Consider the following 22819-nt stretch of genomic DNA (forward strand, 5'->3'; position numbering starts at 1 on the left):
CTTCTTAACATTCCACCCTTATCAAAAGAATGGTAGTGAATGGTGGCAGCATAGCAGATGGCAGAGGAGTAAAAGTCTGAAAGGTTTAGGTTGTCGTGTTGGGTCTTTAACTGCTAGAATGTTTCTGAAGGCTTGTAAAATATATGTTTTTAAGGTATTAGGTAAAATTCAACTGAAATCACAATAGCACTAGTTTTCACCATTAAGGAGATATGATAATTCAACTGTCTACCAAGAAATAATAAAAAGACTTTTGGCTTTTAATTATGAGCAAATGGTTTAAAGACAATGCAGAAGTTGGCTGACAATTTTAACATTTGTGTTCAAATGGCTTGTTTTTACTATCTGGATGACAAATATTACCTGAGATATTCGCTCCTGCTGCAGATCTATCTTTATGACATAATTCTTTAAATGATTTAAATTTTCTTTTAGATGAGAAAATTGTGGAAAAAATTCGAGCTTTACAAATGAAAGCTGAAGACTATGATGTTGTTAAGGTGATTGGAAGAGGTGCTTTTGGAGAAGTACAGCTGGTAAGAATGTCTACTGATCCTCTGATTACTATTTGTCTGCCAGATTTATTGCACCAACTAGATACTCTCATAGTGCCTTTTTATTGGAAAGTGTGCACATTTTCAAACATGGATATAGTTTTTTTTATTCTCTGCTTGTTGTAATTTAATATCAAATTCCTTGTTAAATATAAACTTTGTGACAAAGAAAACCAAGAGAATGAAATGTTAAAGTTGAAATTCTGTGTTCATATTATATCTTTAACACTCTTTCCTGTGCTGAGGCTTAGTAGTGTTTTTAAGTTTTAAGATCATAAAATGAGACCTTGAAAATACTTAATCATAATGATGGGTTGCCACGGGAAGAATTGAAAAGCTGTTTGCCTTACTGAGCTCAGCTTCAGAGTGTTTATCTTATGCCAGTTGTGTTTTTTTCCTGGCTACAAATGGTCACTATAATGTAATAGTGTCAGGAAACCTCCTTTGTTGGTAAAGTGCCAATAGTGCAACAAGACACACTTTTCTCTTGCTCTTGGCACATAGGACAACTGTTTTATAATGCAGTCAAGTAATATTGTTTACAAACAAAGTTTCTATTTCAAATTTCTTTTCTTAATTTTTGTGCTCAATTTAAAATCCAAACAGTTTGTTTTCAAGAAATATTACCCATTGTAAATACCTGTTTAGGAATTTACATAAAGATGAGATTGCATTGAAAAAATCCCAAAACACTATCTTCTGATTTGGGTCATCCATAGTTTCCTTTTCAATTGATTTTGCTGTCAAGGGCTGATGTAGGATAAATCAACAATTTTAAAATTAAAAGTAGGTATTTTTTATATATATATATATATATATATATATAAAAATATAGTTTTCACTGATGTCTCATTTAAAAAATATGTTATAAATATAAAAGATCTAGGACCAGTTGGGATCTGTGTTGAAAAGTGCTTATAAATTTTACAGCTTTGTGATAGTTGTTGTTTCTATGAATAAGAGGGAAAAAAAGAATATTCTTGCTCTTTGTCAAGAAGCATTGTTGTAAGTAGTTACAAAATAACTCTTCAAGAAAGGATGTAGAAATATTTAAAGAAGCTGCAATGAAATTAAACACTTGTAGTCCATTTATAAAACTGCTAGCAGTTCCCAAGGCTGATGAAATAATAAAAATAGAGCCAAGAAAATTATCCAGAGTATTTTAATAAATAGAACGTTGAAGAAAAACAGGGCAGGCCAATAAGGCTCATGACAACTTTTGTTATTTTTATTGCTGGTTTCCCCTGCAGCAGTGGCTTTGATCCAAGCTGAGTTAGTATTCAAGGAGAAATGTTGTAACTTTGATATGCCTTGACCAGTAAATACACTTTTGGACTGGTTGAATTAATTAGAAAAAGTTTCCATCCCCTATTTCTAGACTTAGTGTGATAGATTTATTGCTGTCTTAATTAGATATTGGATTCCTCATTAAAATTATTGTAACTAAAAAAATTGTTTTTCATAGTTTAAATAGAATAAAACTTTTTGAATAGTGTCTTATATGCAAAATATGCCTAAAATGCTTTCCAAAGTGAAATAATAGTTTAGAAGATAAATGGGAGAGAAAAAATAGCAACTGAGACAGTATTTGCATGACTCATGGGTAGCTTGCAAGTTTGGATGTAATTCATGTGAGCAGTGTGAAAACCAGTGATTTTTTTGGCAAGGTCATCCCTGTCTGACAATGTGAGAGTGCAGCTCTTGCACCTTCTACCTCTAGGTGAGCTCTGCTTGTTCTGTTTGGGTTCAGCAGAGTTAATGGAGAGCCCTCAGAATATAGGCATCCCAGAGAAAGCCATCATCAGGGCTTTAAAGATGCACTGTTGGTACTGAGTAACTTGTCTGCTCTCAGTGATAGAAGAAGTGAAATGACAATATAAGAGCCGCTGCAAAGAATTTTGTAGGGAGGCAGCTCTCCCTATAGGCCTGCTTTCTGTATGTCTTCCACTGCTAATTCCTGTATCAAGTGTCTCTGCAATACTTCTAATGGAGATTTTTTGTTTCGTTTGACCATAGAAATAGGAAGTGCTTAGGAGAGGTGCTTTAAATATGCACTTGGTTCATGGGCCAGCATAGAAAGCCAGAGTGCAAATGGATTAGTGTGGAGTACAGTCCCTCCTCCATCAGACACAATGAAGAGGGAGAAGTATGTTGTAATGTATGTCAAAATTCATATGTTTATATGAAAATGTGGTTTTTGACCTGGCATTAGTTTCCGCAAAATCACCAGAAGAAATATAATTGCTTGGCGGTAGGGGGAAAGGAATTTTGACACACTTAGATTTACAAAGATCTTTTGTACACTTCATTCCAATTTAAAATGATGCACCTCAAGTAATTATTTTTAAACGATATAATTTAGACTTAGTATTTGCACTACTATAAGGGTGTTATAATCTGCCAAAAATCCTATGATTCCATATACGGAATTTTTAAAAATCACTCCATTTTATAGTTATTAGCCTTGTATAATCTATAAAAAACATAATGTGGTGTGTTCCTGTTGCTGAATCTAGAATAGCAATGAATCAAAAAACACTATTTGTGAGCTGTACTAAAATTAGTCATGATGAGGGCATACATAGACATTTTGGCTTCAATACGAGTTGTGAAATTGTTGAGCTAAGCCCTATCACTTTCTGCTGCATTCAGAATATTATCATAAGTCTTTTCAAACAACCATGAATGATGATTTGCAATAATTAAAACTTATAGTCCAGTTTACAACCAAAATAGGAATTTGCTTTGGCAGGCTCCAAAAATAGAGGGCACCATAAGAATAGCCATATAGGGTCAGACCAGTGGTCCATCTAGTCCAGTATCTTGTCTTCCGACAGTGTCCTGTGTCAGATGCTTCAGAGGGAGTGAACAGGGCAATTTATCGAGTGACCCATCTTGTCACCCAGTCCCAGCTTCTAATAGTCAGAGGTTTATGGACACCCAGAACATAGGGTTGTGTCCCTGACCATCTTGACTAATTGATGGACCCGTTCTCCATGAATTTATCTAATTCTTTTTTGAACCCAGTTATACAGATGGCCTTCACAACATCCCCTGGCAACGAGTTCTGCAGGTTTATTGTGTGTTGTATGAAGAATTGCTTCCTTATGTTGGTTTTAAAACTGTTGCCTAATAATTTCATTGGGTGACCCCTGGTTCTTGTGTTATGTGAGGGGCAACTAACACTTACTTTCCCCACACAATTTTTGATTTTATAGACCTCTGTCCTATCCCTCAGTCATATCTTTTCCAAGCTGAACAGAGTGTTTTTAATCTCTCCACCATGAATAAAATAAGATTGAAGATCTGAATTAAATCAACAAAAAACAAAACATTTACATTTTCTCTGAACAGTGCATATTGTTCTGAATCATAAATATTGCTATACTAATATTGCTATATATTGCTATGCCAAAAAGATGGCACATAAACCTATCTAACGGAAAGATCAGCTGGCTGTGGAACACCCCAAAACTTTCAGCTGCAATGTGGCAGCTCCCTAAGAAAGGAGAGCTCATGCAGATTAGTTTCCCTAATTTCCATGGTCTACGCAGCTGGGGACAACTCATTCTGTGGCATTTAGTCTTGTGTATAGATTAACAAATACCCTCATCCAGTGCCCAGATGTCAGCCCTATATAGGGACACCAAAGGGCTCTAGGCTCAGTCTCTGACTTTGGTGGAAATTTTCTAATACTCCAAAAGTAATAAACCACCATTCTTGGATTCTAGCTGCAGGTGTAGGTAGACCAGTAGCTGATGAGCAAGCTAAGAATGTAGAAGTTACGTGATGGGAGGGTGAATAGGATACATCCCTCATCAACTGCCAGTTCCTTTTCTTACTCATTAGAGTGAGGAGCTGTGACAGGTGTCTATGGCTGACATAAAACAAATATTGTATGGTTAGTTTATGGCTTTCAGATTATGGCTGATAGTTTATGCGAAGGAGGGGAATGTGTATTCAATATGTGGTTTTCACATATTGTTTTCTCTTGGGGAAAATCTTATTGATTGAAATTCATATATAAGTAGTTTCCTGTGTTTCTTCTCCTGTACCTTATCAAAAGTACTGGGCTATGCTCCAGTGATATTGCTGACTGATATTATCCTTTATCCTAGAAGCTCCCTGCCTATAAAATATGGAAAGGCCTATCCCTAGGTGCAGAGTATGTTAGGTCAATTTTCCATTCCTTCGGGTAGTCAGTGTCTCTTGGTGGCAGATCTGTATTGAACAATTTCAGTGTTGCAAACCTGTGCAGTCTTATGGAGTTCATGAAGATCACACTGGTCAAGATGTATATAAATGGGCTACCACTTAATTGTTGATTAATCGTTAATTGTTAATTAAACATGTAATGCAATGTCTATTGCATCTGTTCTGCCAGCTGACAGGATGCATGCGTCAATGCTAGCCCAGATAAAAGGAGCAGATACGTCTGTCTCTATCAATGGAAACTTCCTTTAGGAGACTAACTGTGGCTCTATCTCTGTATCAGCCTTAACTCAGTTTACCTTTTTATTGCATCAACAGCAAATCTTGTGATACTTCTGGTTGCTTTCAAAACCTTACTGCACCCTAAGATTTTAAGTTTATCTTTTCATGACAAGACTTGGCACCATTATCAGTACTAGATTTGATGTATAGAGAAAGCTGAGCATTCAGAGCAGCCTCATAATTTTTCAATCTGCAGATTACCTTTTGATACAGTGGTTGGGAGCGTCTTCAATGCACCTCTTATGTGGTGGCAGAATATGACAGAGATTGTGGATGTGTCCTGTAGTTTTTTCAGGAAATGTTTTTAGCTGCCGGATAATTTGACACTCCTGGTCCTGTCAGTGGGACAGATTCTTGTCTCTATTCCCACTGCTTTGCACTGCACATGTGCTACAGAGGATCTAGTTTGTCTGTAACTGGCCAGTGGAGAATTTCTCTCATGACAGGAAACTTTCCTTTGGCATAAAGTAACCGTGCATGCCATCCCAACACCACCACAGCTACTCTGATCCCCCAATAGTAAGTTATTCCTTAGGGATCATAAACTGGTGGCATGAGTTAGGGCTGACCCTAGGCAGCTTTATCCAAATGCCTCTGATTAGCAGGTTTTTGTCTGAGGGCCCCCATGCCAATATTTTTTCTGCAATTGAGCAAAATGATCTATGGAAGCTCTGGTTTATGTAACTGAGCTTTTAGTGCATCCATCAGTTCTATGCACAAGGTTGATATTTGGAATGGGAAAAGAATTAGTTTGCCAAGTAACCTTATGAAAGGACACAAGGAAGAGCAGGTATTTCTTTAGTGCCTTAAATTGATATGTGCTTTTGAGGTATTGTAGCATATGGATAATTTTTTTTTTTTAATTTACAGTTCCCATGAGCTAACCTTGTAGAAAGTTGTAGCCTAGTAACAGGCTGTATAAGAGGCTAATTCCTAAAATATGAGTATGTGTCTTGGCAGCACAAAGCTCATGTATTCAAGAACATAGTATGCACAAACATAACGATGTTTCTAGACATGTTCTTGCTGCTTTCCAGAGTATCTTGATTATTTTTCTGCTCTGTAAGCCGGTGGCACAGTTTGGCTGGGGCGTTGCAATCCTTCCTCGGGCCCAGGCTCTGAGGAAGGCCATGGTGCCCTACTTTAGGGGAATAACCAGTGCCCGTTTATAAGTCTTTAGCCCCAGTCCCCAGCGGGGCGGTCTAGCAAGCGGTCTGGTGCCCCTGGCCCTTGGGCAGGGCGGGGCAGGCAAGGCGGTCTGGTGCCCCCGGCCCTCCCACAGGCAGGGCGGGGCAGGCAAGGCGGTCTGGTGCCCCCGGCCCTCCCACAGGCAGGGCGGGGCAGGCAAGGCCGTCTGGTGCCCCCGGCCCTCCCACAGGCAGGGCTAGTAGAGCTCGAGATCCTTTGTCTCCCAAACGCAGAGGGTAGCACTCTCTCCTGCGGTGGTTAGGGAACGGGGGAGGGAGATGCAGGCCCACCCAACTCCACTGCGTCCCAGGCCAGGACCCTATCAGTGGCAAAGCCATTTGCCACTGAGTCAGCAGGGCTCCAGCCGCAACATGCTGATGGGGTTTCGCCCCTGACTCAGCCACTTGCTAGTCGGCCATCCCTGGGCCACTTCCTCCCACCCCTATCCCCAGGTACCTGCAGGAAGCAGTCTCCTTCTGGGTTGCTGGGGTAGAAGATGAGCAGCAGGCCCACAAGTCCCTCACCATCAACTGGTGGCAGGTCCAGGAACCCCTCTGCGTTGTCAATGGAGGGCAGCTCCTCCAGGGTCCCAGGGGTTCCTCCAGTCCACAGGGTTCAGTCAGCTCCCGGGGGTCCCCAGCATCAGGCAGGTCAGGGCCAGCCTCGGGGTATTTCCCACCCAGAAGTCTCAGGTGGCTTGTTCCAGCTACTAGGGCCTGGTGGCCCCATTGAATCATTAGGGCTCGGCGGTCCTCTCCCGTCACTAGGGCCTGGTGGCCGTATTCAGTCGCTTGGGCCCGGCAATCCGGGCAGGTTTTGGAGGCTTCGCTCGGTGGGGCAGTTGCGCCAAACAGCTGCTGGGTCTGGGTTAGGCCGAGGCTGCAGCCTACGAGAATTCACGTCTGCCTCCAGTGGCAGCTTCCTCCCTACTGAGCTGCTAGGCTGACCTTTTATAGTTCCTCTTCCTGCCTTGGCTCTGCTTCTCTGTTGCCGGGCCCTTTGGCCTGTAGGGTCCTGCTCTGCCCAGCAGGGGCGTTGCGACCCTTCCTCGGGCCCAGGCTCGGAGGAAGGCCACAGCACCTTGCTACATGCTCCTATAACTTCTGCTTATTGTCTCAACCAACTGTAATGCCTGTGGCTCCTCAGAATGAGGTGGTTGTTTGAGATTTCCGTGATTACAGAGCAGGTCAGAGGCTTTGCACATTTTAAAGACACTACTATGAGACTGATAGGAGCACTACACATATGCTGTTATGCAAATTGATACATTCTTAAAATAAACAATGTTTAGTTGCATACTTTAATTGGTCACTATCTGATCAATAGTTTTCTAGTTTATTTTACTAAATATTCTGTCCTAGAATACACCAACCAAATCTCTAACCTTCCAATTCTGGTTTTTCAAATTTACTGTGTAAGAGAAAGCTGAGTCCCTTTTGTAAAATAAAAAATGGAAATACGTGCACATATCGAAGATGCAGTACATTTGTATTCTGTATGATTCAGATATCTTACTTCTCCATATTCTACTTGTCTGTTTTATTCCTCAAAAGAAGTCTTAGCAGAATTCAAATATCTGTGCTTTGAATATTTGTTTCACTTCAGTACTATGTTGTGTTACAATGTCTCTGAATCCATCCCTTTAAGGATGCTAAAATTCTTTAGTAGGTCCTTAAAGTGCCAGTTAGTCTGTCTTTTATGTCACAGGGATTATCTGTATCAAATATCTCCACAAGATCACATGTCCAAACTCTGTTTGCTGTAGAGTTTTCCAAAACTACTCCAGATTTTGTGATAAAAGTTCTCGTTTAGACAGTAATACAAGTTTTAGACAATTTATTCAGTTTGAGCCTAAATGGATTGAGGATCTGGTTGGGAACACAAATAGGAATAAATGGTCCATTTTCAACACTGAAGGAGGTTAATGAACTGGAAAAAAGGGAGAACATTGAGGTGTTTAACTTAAATTGTGTCATTTAAAATTTTATCAAGACTAATGTTATAGGCACTTCCCAAGATTTGTCTAACTTTGGGCAAAACTGGCAAGTGAAATTCAGTGTAGACAAATGTAAGGAAACACTCTGGAAGAAACAAGTTGAGCTACTCAGAAATATTGGGTTCTAAATTTGTTGCAGTAACTGAGAAAAATGTTTAGGGTGTCACTGTGGCTAGTCCAATGAAAGCACTTCTTCAGAGTGTAGCACTAGCAAACAAATGTTAGCTTGCATTAGGAATGGGATAGAGAATAATAATGAAACGTTACCATACTATTATAGATAGATGATGTGCTTGAATGCAGTTCTGGCTGTTCCATTTTAAAAAGAATATAGCAGAATTAGAAGAGGTCTAGAGAAGGGCAGGTAAAATGATTACAGACATGGAAATATTGGGACCGTTTAGTTTAGATAGGTTGTGACATAACAGAGGTATATAAAATAATGAAATCTATAGAGAAGGTCAGTTGGATGTTCTTATTTACCTTTTCTTGTAGTAGACTAACAAGATGATATCTTACAAATTTAAAAATCAACACATTTTAAACAGATGAAAGGCAATATTTTTTGAACAATGTATAAGTTTTGAAGTCAGTGCCCCAAAATACTATAAAAACAAAAAGCTCCATAGTATTAAAAAAGAGACATTTATGAATCTGCAGTTAAACTTGTTAGAATAAAAATGTATTTGGGATTGCAACCATTATGCTTTAAGACAAAATGTTTTTCCTTTACCCCTGTTCCACATACGCTGATAGCTTTCACATATTGGTTTATTTTGTTTTTTCAGTGTGGGGCATGTGTGTTCTAATTGTGTGGATGAAAATGACTCATTGATGATTGCTAGATTTCAATGTGAAGCTTTGATCTGTGCAGTGCTAATTCAAGGAGGTAGCTGCCACTGGTATAGATGATAGGGGTGTGTCTGTCATCTCTCAGTCATTTTCATGTCCTTTTCCTGCTAGCAGGCATTCTCACTAGAACAGATAGACTGTTCCAGTTGATTTTTTGGAAATCACTAACTTCTAAGACTAATTTCAGGGACCTTTCTTCAAGTGCTTTATTGTAGTAGGTAGTCTCAATCAGTTGACATAAGAAGCCATCTGACTAGATGTTAGCATCCTGGAGTTCTCTGCCTTAACCCAGTGAGATTTTTGGGAGCAGCTAACTTCCATCTTGTCTCCATTCCTTTTAAGATCTCTAGAGACTATTTGAATGTTCTGTACTCAAGAAGCTGTTGCAAAAGAAATCCTCAGTCTCACTGCCAACCTTCCAGTTGATCCTCAAGCTTGGTGCATGTCTCGTTAAAGGCAGTGGCTTTCCTGAGTAAGATCACTGCTGTGCAGACCCATTGTTTGTAAACGTGGCAGCATGTCAATGAAGAACAAATTACTCTTGCCTGTTAGTTTCTTGGATATGGTGACTCCAATATAGACACCCTCCAAATTACCTTATTTGATTAACAGACTGGCAGAAGGCTAGGAGTAAGTAGAGCTATAAGGCTTTTTTCCTCTGGCTTTGGAAGCTCTCAACTAGTTAGAGATTTCCTGACTGCCTAGAAATTGCAGGCAAAGAAATCTGGGTTGGCTACCACCTGATTTAGGGGGGCTTGCCACATCACAGAAAATAATTAGCAGATAAAAGAAATTAGCTTTACTTTTTGTTTTTATAAAGGTGTGTATAAAACCAAAATTTTCCCCTCCTTTTTAACCAACAGGTTCGCCATAAAACATCCCAGAAGGTTTATGCAATGAAGCTTCTTAGTAAATTTGAAATGATAAAAAGATCGGATTCAGCCTTTTTCTGGGAAGAAAGAGATATCATGGCCTTTGCCAACAGTCCCTGGGTGGTTCAAGTAAGGAGTGTTCTTCTGTTTTTAAATTTAAAAGTTAAATGTATTTTGGTTTTGAGTCAGTTTTGAATATACATTTAAATTCAAATAATGGATCCAATTCTGATCTTAATTTCAAAGGTCTAGATTCATACTAATATAACGGAGTTGAGAATCAGGATCAATGATTTTTTTAGTTTACATTTGTCCATATTGTTAGGCTAATTTTAGTTTGATCACTTCAGATACAGTATAAAATGAAATGGAATTTTAAAACAGCCACAAATGTGTACTCTGCTTGAAATGTAATCATTTTTGTTTATTTGAAGGGAAAATTGTAGGTCAGATCAGCCATCATTGAAGTTACAAAAATATGAGAGAGAACTGAACTTATTTTTAAAAAATCTATTCTGCCAGATTTTGTTAGTGTTTGCAATATGGCTCAATTGTGATGTCACAAACGTTGCATTGTGTCATTACTGAAATATTAAGGAGGAGAAAAGTGGATTTAAGTGTTTATGCACCCAGGTACCTAGATAATCTGCAATGATGAAAACCTAAATGCAGGAAAAAATTCTTGGTACCTTAATTAAAGAGTTGTAATTTGAAACATTTTCAAGTGTGTAGCTGTGATTGTCTGTATGTAAAAGATAATTACAACTATCTCATTTCAGTACCGGCCACTGAAAAATTACATAGTAATGGGTTTGCCTTATTTGGGCTGTTTTCAAACTGATGAGTCCTAGAGGTGAAAGTCCACAGACTGCATTCAGTAAAACCCTCTAAAATAACGTATAAAGAAATAAACTTACTTTCAATATACCAGTAACCTAAAATATTAACTGTAATATATACCAAGCTATATTTAATTATTAGTAAAGTTAATCACTTTATGACTGTCCACTTCAGAGACACATTAACCTGCTTTTATCATTTCTACTCTTGCTTGCTGATGTTAGAGGAAAATAGCAGTGATGAGTTCCAAATAATAGTTATATAAATATGTAGGCGCTATAGCATAGTACAGAAATGACATTTCAAAGCTATTTTAGAGACACCAGCCTCTGTTTAGCTATTTCCAGTACTCTCAATTGTGATTGTGTCTCAGGGGGAACTGACATTTCAATGATGTCTCGGTAAATTGGGCTTTGTGCTGCGAACAGAAGGAGATGCATTTAATGAGTGGAATGAATAAGAAATTAGTTTTTTAAGATTGTGAGATAAGGCAGTTTTAAAGTTTAGCAGATGTTAGATTATTGTTATATTAACCAAAGTCTTTATTAGGAACTTTAAAAAAAAATTGAACTTGCCTTACAACAACCTTGAAAATTTCTGATTATCTAAGAACAGAGTTTGGTAAAACCAGAATAGAAAGAAGGTTGCTTTTCCAGATATCCTTCAAGTAATTTTCCATCTTTTTTATTGTAGCTCTTTTGTGCCTTTCAAGATGACCGGTACTTGTACATGGTAATGGAATACATGCCAGGTGGAGATCTTGTAAACCTTATGAGCAATTATGATCTGCCTGAAAAATGGGCCAAATTTTACACCGCTGAAGTTGTCCTTGCTCTGAATGCAATTCACTCCATGGGCTTGATACACAGAGATGTGAAGCCTGACAATATGCTTTTGGATAAATATGGACATCTAAAGCTGGCAGATTTTGGCACCTGTATGAAAATGGATGAAGTAAGTATGCAATTAAATATTTTATCTACTACAAAGATACAGAATATTCAGGTTTTTATTTCATTATAAATTACATGGGGATGTAAGGAATGAAGGAATGTTCAGTTAATTGAGCTTCTTGATTGGCTATTATGCTATTTAATTTTAAGTAAAGGGATAGTCTATGTTTGTAACATTGAAAGAAACTACTTTGTTATTTCTGGGAGCATGTACATTTATGAATTTCTACATGTTCATTCTTTAGTCAAATGTCTGAACAGCTTATGAGACAACTCCTGATTTCAACATTAGTAGCCTTGGAGCGGTTTATAAACTGACACTTTGGTTTAAATGAAGTTATTACTGAAGAGGCAACAATTTACATATCCCATATAGTCATTATTGTATATAATTGCTCCGACAGCACCCCCTAGTGGTTTTCAATATAATTTAAAAATTTAGATGGAGGTAAAGCAACTAATGAAGTGTGACGCACTGATTGGGACTGCTTATTGCTAATATTCAAAATATTGTTTTTTCATTGCCCAAATGTTAAAATGTACTGCCTAATGGACCATATTTTTTAATGGGATGGTTTCAAGATAAAACTCATATGGCTTTAAAAAAACTTATTTGGGCTACTAATGATGCTTTAAAGCAGACTTTTAAAAGTCTGCTGTATTTTTCAGTTTACACTTCGTTTACCTTTTACCCAGTTTACCTTTTGCTCTTCATTACCAAGAACAATGAAATTACTCTGTAGTTAGACTTATTGCTCCCCCCTCCCCACACTATTGTGTTTTACTCTACAAAAGTACCTTAAGTTGCGATGAACTTTGTGTGAATGTACAAGCAGTGTTATGTTCATTGCCCTCAGTTTTATGTTTCTCTAGTATTTTAATATTGGTGCTTCTTTGTTTTATCAGTTTCTAATTTATGGGAATATATCTTGTTCTGAAGGATACTACTTCAGTGCTTGCTTCTGCTGTGTTACGCTAGAATTTGCCTTTATTAAAACTTATAAAAAATACGTTCTTCTTTCTTTGCGACCTATTTCATTTTTTCTTTTCTCCAGTATTATTTTTGTAATATATTTTTGAGTAATAGCCTTTTATAGTAATTGCAAATGTACTGTGAAATACTGATGTCTTTTTTTCCTCATATGGTGTTTTATAAGCTTATTGAGAAATTTAATAGTTTTCATTTCTAGCTCCATTTAGTTGCTTCATTTTGTTAATGATACAGTGATTTTATTCCACTGGTAGGTGGGTTGTTTATCTTAATTTGATTATTAGAGAGACAAGTTAGCTGAGGTAATATCTTTTATTGGACTAACTTCAGAAGTTGGTCCAATAAAAGATATTATCTCACCCACCTTGTGTCTAGAATATTCTGGGACCCACACGGCTACAAATACACTTAATTTGATTATGTAAGGCTGCTGACTGGCAGAGTTAATTTATTTTTATTAGCTATTTATGCTGCTGGGTTGTTACTGTAAGTCTAATTATTTTCAGGGTGCTTTTGAATATGTGTTCTTTTTAATTTTAAATCCAAATAAATAAATAATGTGAACATTGTAGCTGTAAGAGTCCTGTTAGACAACCCTATCTGCCCTGATATTATTAGGCTACGTATTAGGTGGCTTATGCTTCACTCGTTCATTGTTCAAACTCTATAAGGTGTTCCATGTTCCTATTCTCTGAACAGATTCACTGATTCTTTCCATATATACCTAGTCAAAATCCTGATTGACCTAGTAAACCAAATTTGTTTTAGTCATCTGAGAATAAACTTAATGTGATAATGGGCCTCATTTTACTTTAATTGAAATAAGCTAAAAATAGTATTTGATCTGCTTAATATGAATACTTAACTTGTTTTTATGCCATGTTCATTTTTAAAGGGCTCCTGGCCAAAGGGCTTTTGAGCCAAAAGAGTACTCGTTCAGCAGTATATCTTAAAGGATTGTAACATATACAAAAGACTGCTGCGAGCATTACAAAGCTCTGTTGTTAATCAGAGCCTATAATAAAATAGTAATATGTATACAATTATACTGACCCACAAAATTGAGGGACCTATCAATAATTTCTCTGGGGGGCCACAAAAACAGTAACCTTAAGATTACTCATTTATTTTTCAATTAAGGAAATTGAACTACAATAAGATTTTTAGTCCCTTTCTAAAGTTTTGAAGTGTTTACAGCATTCTTGTATGTAATTGTATCAGGAACTGCAGGGTTGGACTGAGAATCAAGACTGAACTATATCTGATCCCTAGAAGAGTTACTTTATTTTCTAATACCTTAAAGTTTAATTCTTTATAGGTTTAGATGATCCCAGCCTGAACTGAATGGAAGAAATATTTATAAAAGAAGCTGTAGAATCCAACACATTCATATTCAGACAGTTCTGGAATGTCTCCAAATCCTGTGTTACTTCCTACACAACATGGAGATATCCCAGCTGTAAAAATATAATATTGATGTTGGCAGGATGACCTCTGTAAAACATATGCCTCCCTAGCACCTATTTTTTTCTAACTTTGAGGTTTTTTTACTGATAATAAATTCACTTTTTTTACTGATATTAATTCACTTATGTAAAGCGCCCAGGAAAAATAGCAGTACAGATTTGTGGGGGATGAAGGGAGGAATCTTTCTCATACTGTTGTAGAATTCAAAGCAACATTATCTGTTAAATCTTCCATACAAGGTAGACAGACACTCAGAGTATAATTTCTTTCAACCAGCAGATGGGCAAAATTGTTACATGTTTTGATGACATTGCCCATCATACATGGGACTTGTTGGCTCACAAAGCTCAGTTGTATTTTCCTCCAGCAGGAGGAGCATGTATATATAGTCTTGCCCCTAAATGAAAGAGAGGCCTGAACAAAGGAAAGAATGGAGTAGGTCTCAGAGGCTTAGGAGGAGCTCCAGTCACAAACTGGTATGCTGCTGCCTCAGCTACAATACTTGAATCACCAGAAGACTGTACAGCCCTTTTGACTAATGAAACAGCCATCACAGGACTGCAGTGTGCAGCATGGCTGATTCCCATAGGAACTCCAGGGACAGGAACTGCCCACAATGCTTGGCTTTTCAGACAGACCAGTGTCTCTGGCCCCTTCTAGCTGAGGTCTTAGGGAAGCTCAAACTCCAGTGGAACTCTGAGGAAAGGAGGTGTTGCAGGAGAGAAGGAATGGTCACCAGTGTGGGACTATACCCTCGGGTAGATGGAATAACTTTGAGAGAGAGAAACTCTTCCTCCTTCTAGAACTCAGCCTTTTGCTCCTCTGGTACTATCACACTGGATAACTCTTGCTCCAGCTCTGTGCTGTTAGCCCTGTGGTATGCAGGCCCATGCTCAGTATTGCCTCCAGACCTGGCCTGACTTACTCCATCATCTCTGCAAAGAATTGTTGGAGGATGTTGGTGCTTTTGTCTCTTCAGAAAAGTACCATCAGGAAGCCTGAAGCAGCATTCTTATACATTGAGCCATTCTGACTTCTTCAAAAGGCCCTGGAGATGAGTAAAGGAACAACTCTGTCTCCAGCACTTGCAGAAGCCAGTCCAGCTCAACCCCAGCCACAGAGACTTGGGGAGCTGAGATGCATGGGGGACCTATGTGGGATACCAAGACAAAAGACACACAAGTTCCCAGTTCTCCTATGATATGAACATCTTATTGGAGAAATCCTTCCGCCTCCTAGTTGGGAGTACTTAGCCCCTTTCAAGATGCAGCCTCTGAGACCTCCTAATTCCCACATCTTCATCTCTGAAAAGCTTCTAACTCTGTTCTCAACAGGGCAACAGCAGTCTCAGGGAAAGCAAAGGCCCTTTACTTAACAGAAGAGACATTACATCACAGAGCTCCTATGGTAAATATGGTAGCCAGGGCTCTACAGGCTTAGAGAGAAACTGGCTTAGGATTTAATGAAAGGGAATAGGATATCTCTGCCCAGAGAAAGACATCCACCTTTAGATCTCTCATACCTTTCATCTTAAGACTAGTCCTGTTTGATGGTCAGATCTCACTGTAACCCAGCCATTCAGACTGTAGAGTCTGGAGGTCGGTTAACTCTGAAAGGAGGTGATTTACGGAATTGGTAAAGAGTTCCTGATCCTCATTCATGGGGAAAAAGAGCACCTCATTCTCTAATTTCCAGATGTTCATGCTGGAGGTGTAAAAGTTGATGTAATTAGTCTTAGAATATCTAGTATTTACATTTTCATAAAAGCCCTCCAATCTTTTTTCATGCTCCAACACATGAATGACGGAAAGTAGCAACATGTTGTGTGTGTAGTCTGTCAACGAAATATTAAATGTCCCTAGATCTGTTTGTGAGAGAGGATGCAGATAGTTGCATCTTCTCTTGCATTCCCCATGAAATTATTTCCAGGTAGATAGGAAATACTATACTGTGAAGGCTCGGAATAGCACTGAAGATCCCCTTCAAGAGAAAAAAGGGAAACTTCCTGTGCTGGACATTGAGATCTTTGGGATCTTTTCTTCAGACTTCAGTCTATATTACCTAAGATCCTTTATCAAGCATCAGATTACTGCAAAAACTAAGTAAATCAAGAGTTTTGGTGAAAATGAGCAGTCAGATTGGTTAAGATGTTGCCTTACTTTTGGTTTGACCTCTCTACCATACACCTGTGATACTGCATAACATATTAGGGATCTGTCTTCTTACTTTATGGCTTCTTTAGTCATAGCTGTGTGAGAAATGGGGGGAGATACCACAATGATGAGGCTGGTCTGAGTGCATAGAAAGATCTTGTGACTGAAACCAGAGGCCTGCTGACTACTTCCTGAAAGCTAGGTTGACAATTTTCTGCTTTGAAGGAAAATCCTTGTTTGGGGAGGAATTCAGATGTTTTCAGCCGGTCACTGTCAAATAAAAACCCAAGATCTCCCTGAGCAGTCTCCCATTTCAGCCATCTAGTATGGCTTTCAGCCCTCCAGGGGCATCCACCAATACCAGAGTTTATTTAGGAGCCGCAATCCTAGTTCAACAGGAGAGGTAGGTTCAATTGGAGAAACTTCTTTCATGTTCAAAATCAAGAGGAGAGAGTCACTCGAACATCAGACAAGATATGCCCACAATGCCATCACAGGCAGAAGATTTAAAGATTTATTCCATGCATGTGTCTAATCAACAGTGTACTTTTGTGTCCTGGATTCTGTAGAATCTGAGTTTATTCTATAGAATTAAATATAGCATTTTTAAAATTCATCCTATCCAAAAGGAAGAAAATGAAATAGATCTTTAATCACCCATTGTAAAAAGAAGTTACTGCCTTATCTCAGAGCAGCCATCATCTGCTGTATTTATTTTATAATGTAGAAAGCCATAGCTGGCCTGCCCCCCAACCTGGAACTATAAAGTTAACCTTTTCTTAGGGACCCCAGATTCAGAATGGAATCCCTGAAGTAGATTGCACAGGCATTTAACGGGGGTCATTTCTGTGTTCCTTAGGGGTCTCTACAGTGTTCATTTGCATGTCCTAATTTTACCTAATTTTCTGCTTGTAATCCCTATGGTCTGTGATTCTGGTAAAACAAAATCACTTGGTCTATGTTACCTGTGATAATCAGTACTACTTTACAACTTGTCAGTCACACTCTAAATGAGGAGTTCAGAATATCTGGCTGGACCTCGGCCGGTGTAGCTCTGACAGCAAAATATTTCCTGGAGAAAATACCAATTTTGCTTTTTATATTTTAAATTCTGTTTTCAGCTGTTACTACTTATTTTCTTTCACAGAGTTGAGGGTAAGGTAAGTGAGAAACTTTCTGTGGCTTACAAGAGACTTGGGCTTGAGAGATGAGATAAGAAGCAATGGTGCCAGAGTATTTGTGATACTTCTACTATACTTCATCCAGGATTTCTTTTCATTGTTGCTATCTGGACTCTGGAATAAACCTAGTTGAAGCTTGAATTTAGGGAAATGAACTTCTTATCCCTTTGAACTAGAGTGCTAATAGACCTGACATTGACTCTACTTTTATTGATTGTTCAGCTGGGAGCAAGGAGTATAGATAGTCATGCCTTTATGCTGCTAAATTAATGAGGTATTAGTTAGCATACTAGGAATAAAATCTTATGCTTGTCTTTAAAAATTGTATTTTCTTGTGGAGCTTAACCTTCCCGTTCTGCCAGAATAACTTTTCCTTTCCTTAAATTGGTCTTTCAAGCATTAAAATAAAAATAAAACAAGACCGAAAAATTCAGCCCCAACTGGACTTGTGCCTAACCAAAAAAATGCTGTATCTATGTGCTATTTTGCTCTCATAGAGCTTAATCCAAAGCCCACTGAAGTGAATTGAAAGACTGGCAGAGATTTCAGTCGGCTTTGGATCAGGCCCATAGTATGCATGCTCAGCTTTGTTTATATTGGAACCTAGGCTAAATCACATTTCCTTTTTAATTTTTTTTCAATGCTTGAAAGATGTGCTTTAAAAAAGAATTAATAGAGGTTACCAGGAATAGTCATTTTGTCAGAAACCACTTCTGGAATAGGAAGTTTTGGAGGCCTTAAATGTTTCCCACACTACTTACTTTTGGACCATGTTTTTTCTCAAAATAACATAAATGAGCTAATTTTGGTGAAATACTGGGTTTATTGTATTTTTCAATTAAATAGATTATTACTTGCAATATTTTTCAATTACATAGACAGGTATGGTGCGCTGTGATACAGCTGTTGGAACGCCTGACTACATATCACCTGAAGTCTTGAAGTCACAAGGTGGTGATGGCTGCTATGGACGGGAGTGCGATTGGTGGTCTGTAGGAGTTTTTCTCTTTGAGATGCTAGTTGGTGAGTAATAATTTAATTTATTAAATTTTCCCACCACTCCCTTCTAGAAACTTCTATTCAAGAGCTTTTATGATTCAATTAGCCTTATATAGCCACAAGTAAGACATTTAGGTGCATCAGGACAGTTCAACCTGTGATTGCTTCTGCTTTTGGCTAATTCTTATACTCTCCAGGGACGATTTTCCATTTTAAAGCACTGGACCTTTAGGACATTACATAGTATCAGAGCATTTGTGAAGGGTCTGGAACTGAGTAAGATTACTCGCTATCCATGCCTGCATGTTCTGGGAACACTGCAGAAACATACATTTCTAGGGTTCTGGGGGCAAGAAAGCTCCTCCCAAGTATGTAGTCATTAAAATGTTAGTGCCTCTGAGGATGAAGAGAATTTGACTTATGAAGGCTAATTAGTAAGTTGCATCCCAGGAACAATTTAATTGATATACTTTAATTGTTAATGTGTTAGGAATCTGTCCTATAATGCCATAACAGAACTTCATTTTCATTTCTGTTTTGTGTTTGGGACCTCTTTTCTGTGCTCTAGTACATTGTCAAAAGAAGTGTGAGAACACCAATATTTTTGAGACTCTGGGGTTTTGATCATGGAGGGATTCAGTGGCTCAGTTTTTCCTAGAATCTGGGTTTTATTTTGGAGAGTTAATGATACTTCATGGTTTGTATATATTTTCCTCTCCTATGGCACCTCTTGTTTATGATACTTAATAGGTTTTTTTCTCTTACTCCTCACCCTCATTTTCTTCTCTTGTGCATGCTTTTCTCTTCGTTTCCTTCCTGTTTATTTCAGTGTGACTCTTAGAACATAGAAAGGTAGGGTTGAAAGGGATCTTAAGGTTCTTCCTGCACAGGACCAAGTATACATAGACAGTCCCTGACAGGCGTTTGTCTAACCTGTTCTTAAAATCCTCCAATAACCGTTTCAACAACATCCCTTGGTAACCTATTCTAGTACTTAACTACCCTTATAGTGAGAGAGTTTTTCCTAATATCTAACCTAAATCTCCCTTGCTGCAGATTCAGCTGATTACATCTTGATCTACCTTCAGTGGACATGGAGAACAATTGATCACCATCCTCTATATAGCAGATCATAATATATTTGAAGACTATTATAAGAGTCCCCTGAGCCTCTCAGATTTCTGAAGAAGAAAACTTGCCCATTTTTTTACCGTTTCCCCATAAGTCAGGTTTTATAAACCTTTTATCATTTTTGTTACTCTCCTCTGGACTCCCTCCAGTTTGTCCAATTCCTTCTTTAAGTGTGGCACCCAAAACTGGACACAGTACTCTGTCTGAGGCCTCACCAGTGCTGAGTAGAACGGGACAGTTACCTCCCATGTCTTCCATATGACACTCCTGTTAATGCATCCAAGAATTATATTAGCCTTTTTTTTTTTTTTTTAAACAACTGCATCAGATTGTTGACTCGTATTCAATTTGTGATCCACTATAACCAAGAGATCTTTTTCTGCAGTACTAGGACTAGCCAGTTATTTTCAATTTTGTATTTGTGCATTTGATTTTTCCTTCCTAAGTGTAGTTCTTTGTATTTGTTTTTATTGAATTTCATCTTGTTGGTTTCAGACCAATTATCCAATTTGTGCAGATACTTGGGAGGATAGCATTAAAATTCAGAAGTGCTTGGAACCCTTCCCAGCTTGGTGTCTTCTGCAAATTTTATAAGCATACTCTTCACTCCATTCTCCAACTCATTCATGAAAATATTAAATAGTACTAGACCAGGGTAGACTCTGTGGGACCCCACTAGATAAGTCCTCCCAGTGTGACAGCAAACCATTGATACCTACTCTTTGAATACGGTCTTTCAACCAGTTGTGCACCCACCTTACCATAATTTGATCTAGACCACCTTTCCCTAGTTTGCTTATGAGACTGTTATGTGGGATGGTGTCAGAAGCTTTACTAAAATCAAGATAAATCATATCTGCTGCTTCCCCTCCATTCAGGAGTCCAGTAGCCCTATCAAAAAAGGAAACTAGGTTGGATTGGTCTGATTTGTTCTTAAATAATTGCCAACATGGATTTGTCATCACCTTATTATCTTCTAGGTGCTTCCAAATTGTTTAATAGTTTGCTCCGGTATCTTTCCAAGTATCAAAGTTAGTCTGACTGGTCTATTATTCCCCAGATCCTCTTTGTTCCCCTTTTTTAAAGATAGGGACTTTGTTTGCCTTTCTCCAGTCCTCTGGGACCTCATTCTTTCTCTATGGATATGTCTACACTGCAGTTAAAAACCTGTAGCTGGCCCATGCCAGCTGACTCTGACTTGCAGGGCTGCTTAATTGCGGTGTAGATATCCAGGCTGGAGCCCAGGCTGTAGGACCGTGTGAGATAGGAGGGTCCCAGAGGTTGGGCTGAAGCCCAAGCCAGAACATCTACACCACAATTAAACAGCCCCACAGCCCAAGGCCTGGGAGCACGGGCCAGCTGCGAGTGTCTAATTGCAGTGTATACATACCCTCTAAGATCTTGAAGACAATGACTGATGGTTCCGGGATTGCATCAGCTATTACCTTAAGTATGTTGGCATGAATTTTATCAAGGTCTGCCAACTTGAATATATCTGATTTATCTAAATATTCTTTAACTTTTTATTTCCCTATGGCTTATGATTCCTCCCCCCTTGTTGTTGTTGTTAATTGTGTCTGGATACAATTCTTTTTTTTAGAGAAGACTGAAACTAAATAGGCATTGAACATCTCAGCCTTCTTGGTGTTGTCTATTATTATCTCTCCTTCCCTGCTATGTAGTATGACACTTTCTTTCATCTTTCTCTTGCTTCTAAATATATTTATAGAATCTTTTATTGCCTTTCATGTCCCTTGATAGGTGTAACTCACTTTGTGCCTGAGCCTTTTTGGATTTTATCCCTACATGCTTGTGCTTATTCTTTTGTGCTCATCCTTTGTAATGTGTCCATGTTTCTATTTTTGTGTAGGATTCCTTTTTGGTTTTCAAGTAATTGAAGAGCTCCTGATGCAATTATATTGACTTCTTACTATTCTTCCTATCTTTCCTTCATATCAAGATAATTTGCAGTTGCGCCTTTAATATTGTCTCTTTGATAAACTGCCAGCTCTTCCAAACTCCTTTTTCACCTTAGATTTTTCCCATTCTCCCTCCTCTTCTGTTGGGAATGGGATACTGTTTCTGTTTAAGTTTTAACCTGGTTTTAGTTCCTCCGCCCTTACTGCTGATGTCTTCTTCTCCCTGTTCAGTCTTCATGACCGTAGTTAAGGCTTTGACACTGAGGATCTTTTTGTCTCCCAGGATTACTTCCATATGGTAGTTCCATAAGCCTCCCTTTTCCCCTCCTGTCTTGGATCCACTGTTATTTGCATAACCAGTCTTTTTCAGTTGCTGATGACTACTCCATCCCTCTACAGCCTCATTCCTGCTCTTTTGTATCCCATAATAGTTCCATTGTCGGTTTATTTTTTGCATCTACTTTCTCCTCAGACATCTTATTTCAGCCTTTAACGACCTTTGCAGTCATGATGCTCAGCTATGTCTATCTTTTGATATCTTTCGAGGACTCCTGCTTGTGCGTGCTCTTTCTTTATTGAGCTGTGGCTCAGTTTCATTCAACTAAATGTCTAAACATATAAGTGTTTTCTTTTAAGTAAGAGCATCATCAGTCTGCATCTCTGACTTGAACCCGACAATACATATAATTGACGTCTTGTTTGTCTCTGAATTACTCCTCCTGCATCTATGTTTATTGTTTGTAAATGTTCCCTTCAATATTTCAGCAACATTGCGCATGTGTGATACTGCCTAAAATCCACCTTTGCTGAAGTCCTCATCCATGCCTTAATCTCTTTTTGCTTTGACTGTTGCAGATTCCTTCTTTTCACCATCAAGTCCCATCAAGTGTATGCAGACTATAACTGCTTGCCTTGTCATGCACACAAAGTGCAGCTTTATCATTCCCATCTTAAAATCATTACAATGCATCCTCATTAATTTTAGGATCCAGTTCAAAATTACCTTTTTTGTTTCAGTTGCTTCAGCTTGTCAGATAGTTGTTCTCTCTATTTAATTCCATTCCTGCTGCTAATATAACTCTGGCCATTTTGTTTAAACACAATCTGCCCATGGCAAGAATCTTCTCCTTTGCAGCTCTTGAATCTGTTGGCCTTGTTGATTTCCTTATTTCAAATTTCAGCAGAAAATATCTGTTCTCTCTTAGATTTACCTCTCAGTTGCGCTGCCT

The 22819-nt window shown here is 38.4% G+C and overlaps 1 protein-coding gene across 2 annotated transcripts in view; it reads left to right on the top strand.

The window, feature by feature from the left end:
* The window catches only part of ROCK2 (Rho associated coiled-coil containing protein kinase 2), a 163585-nt gene that overhangs the window by 78376 nt on the left and 62390 nt on the right, over positions 1–22819 (top strand). For both annotated transcript variants that reach the window (XM_067544762.1, XM_067544763.1), the window contains exons 3-6: positions 436–536; positions 9948–10085; positions 11490–11750; positions 18420–18564. In XM_067544762.1, the coding sequence (XP_067400863.1) occupies positions 436–536; positions 9948–10085; positions 11490–11750; positions 18420–18564 (645 nt within the window). The remainder of the gene's footprint in view (positions 1–435; positions 537–9947; positions 10086–11489; positions 11751–18419; positions 18565–22819) is intronic.

The sequence above is a fragment of the Emydura macquarii genome, unplaced genomic scaffold (assembly GCF_026122565.2).
Source record: "Emydura macquarii macquarii isolate MOO-44397 ecotype Brisbane River unplaced genomic scaffold, CSIRO-AGI_Emac_v2 contig_1027, whole genome shotgun sequence".
Classification (NCBI taxonomy): Eukaryota; Metazoa; Chordata; order Testudines; family Chelidae; genus Emydura; species Emydura macquarii.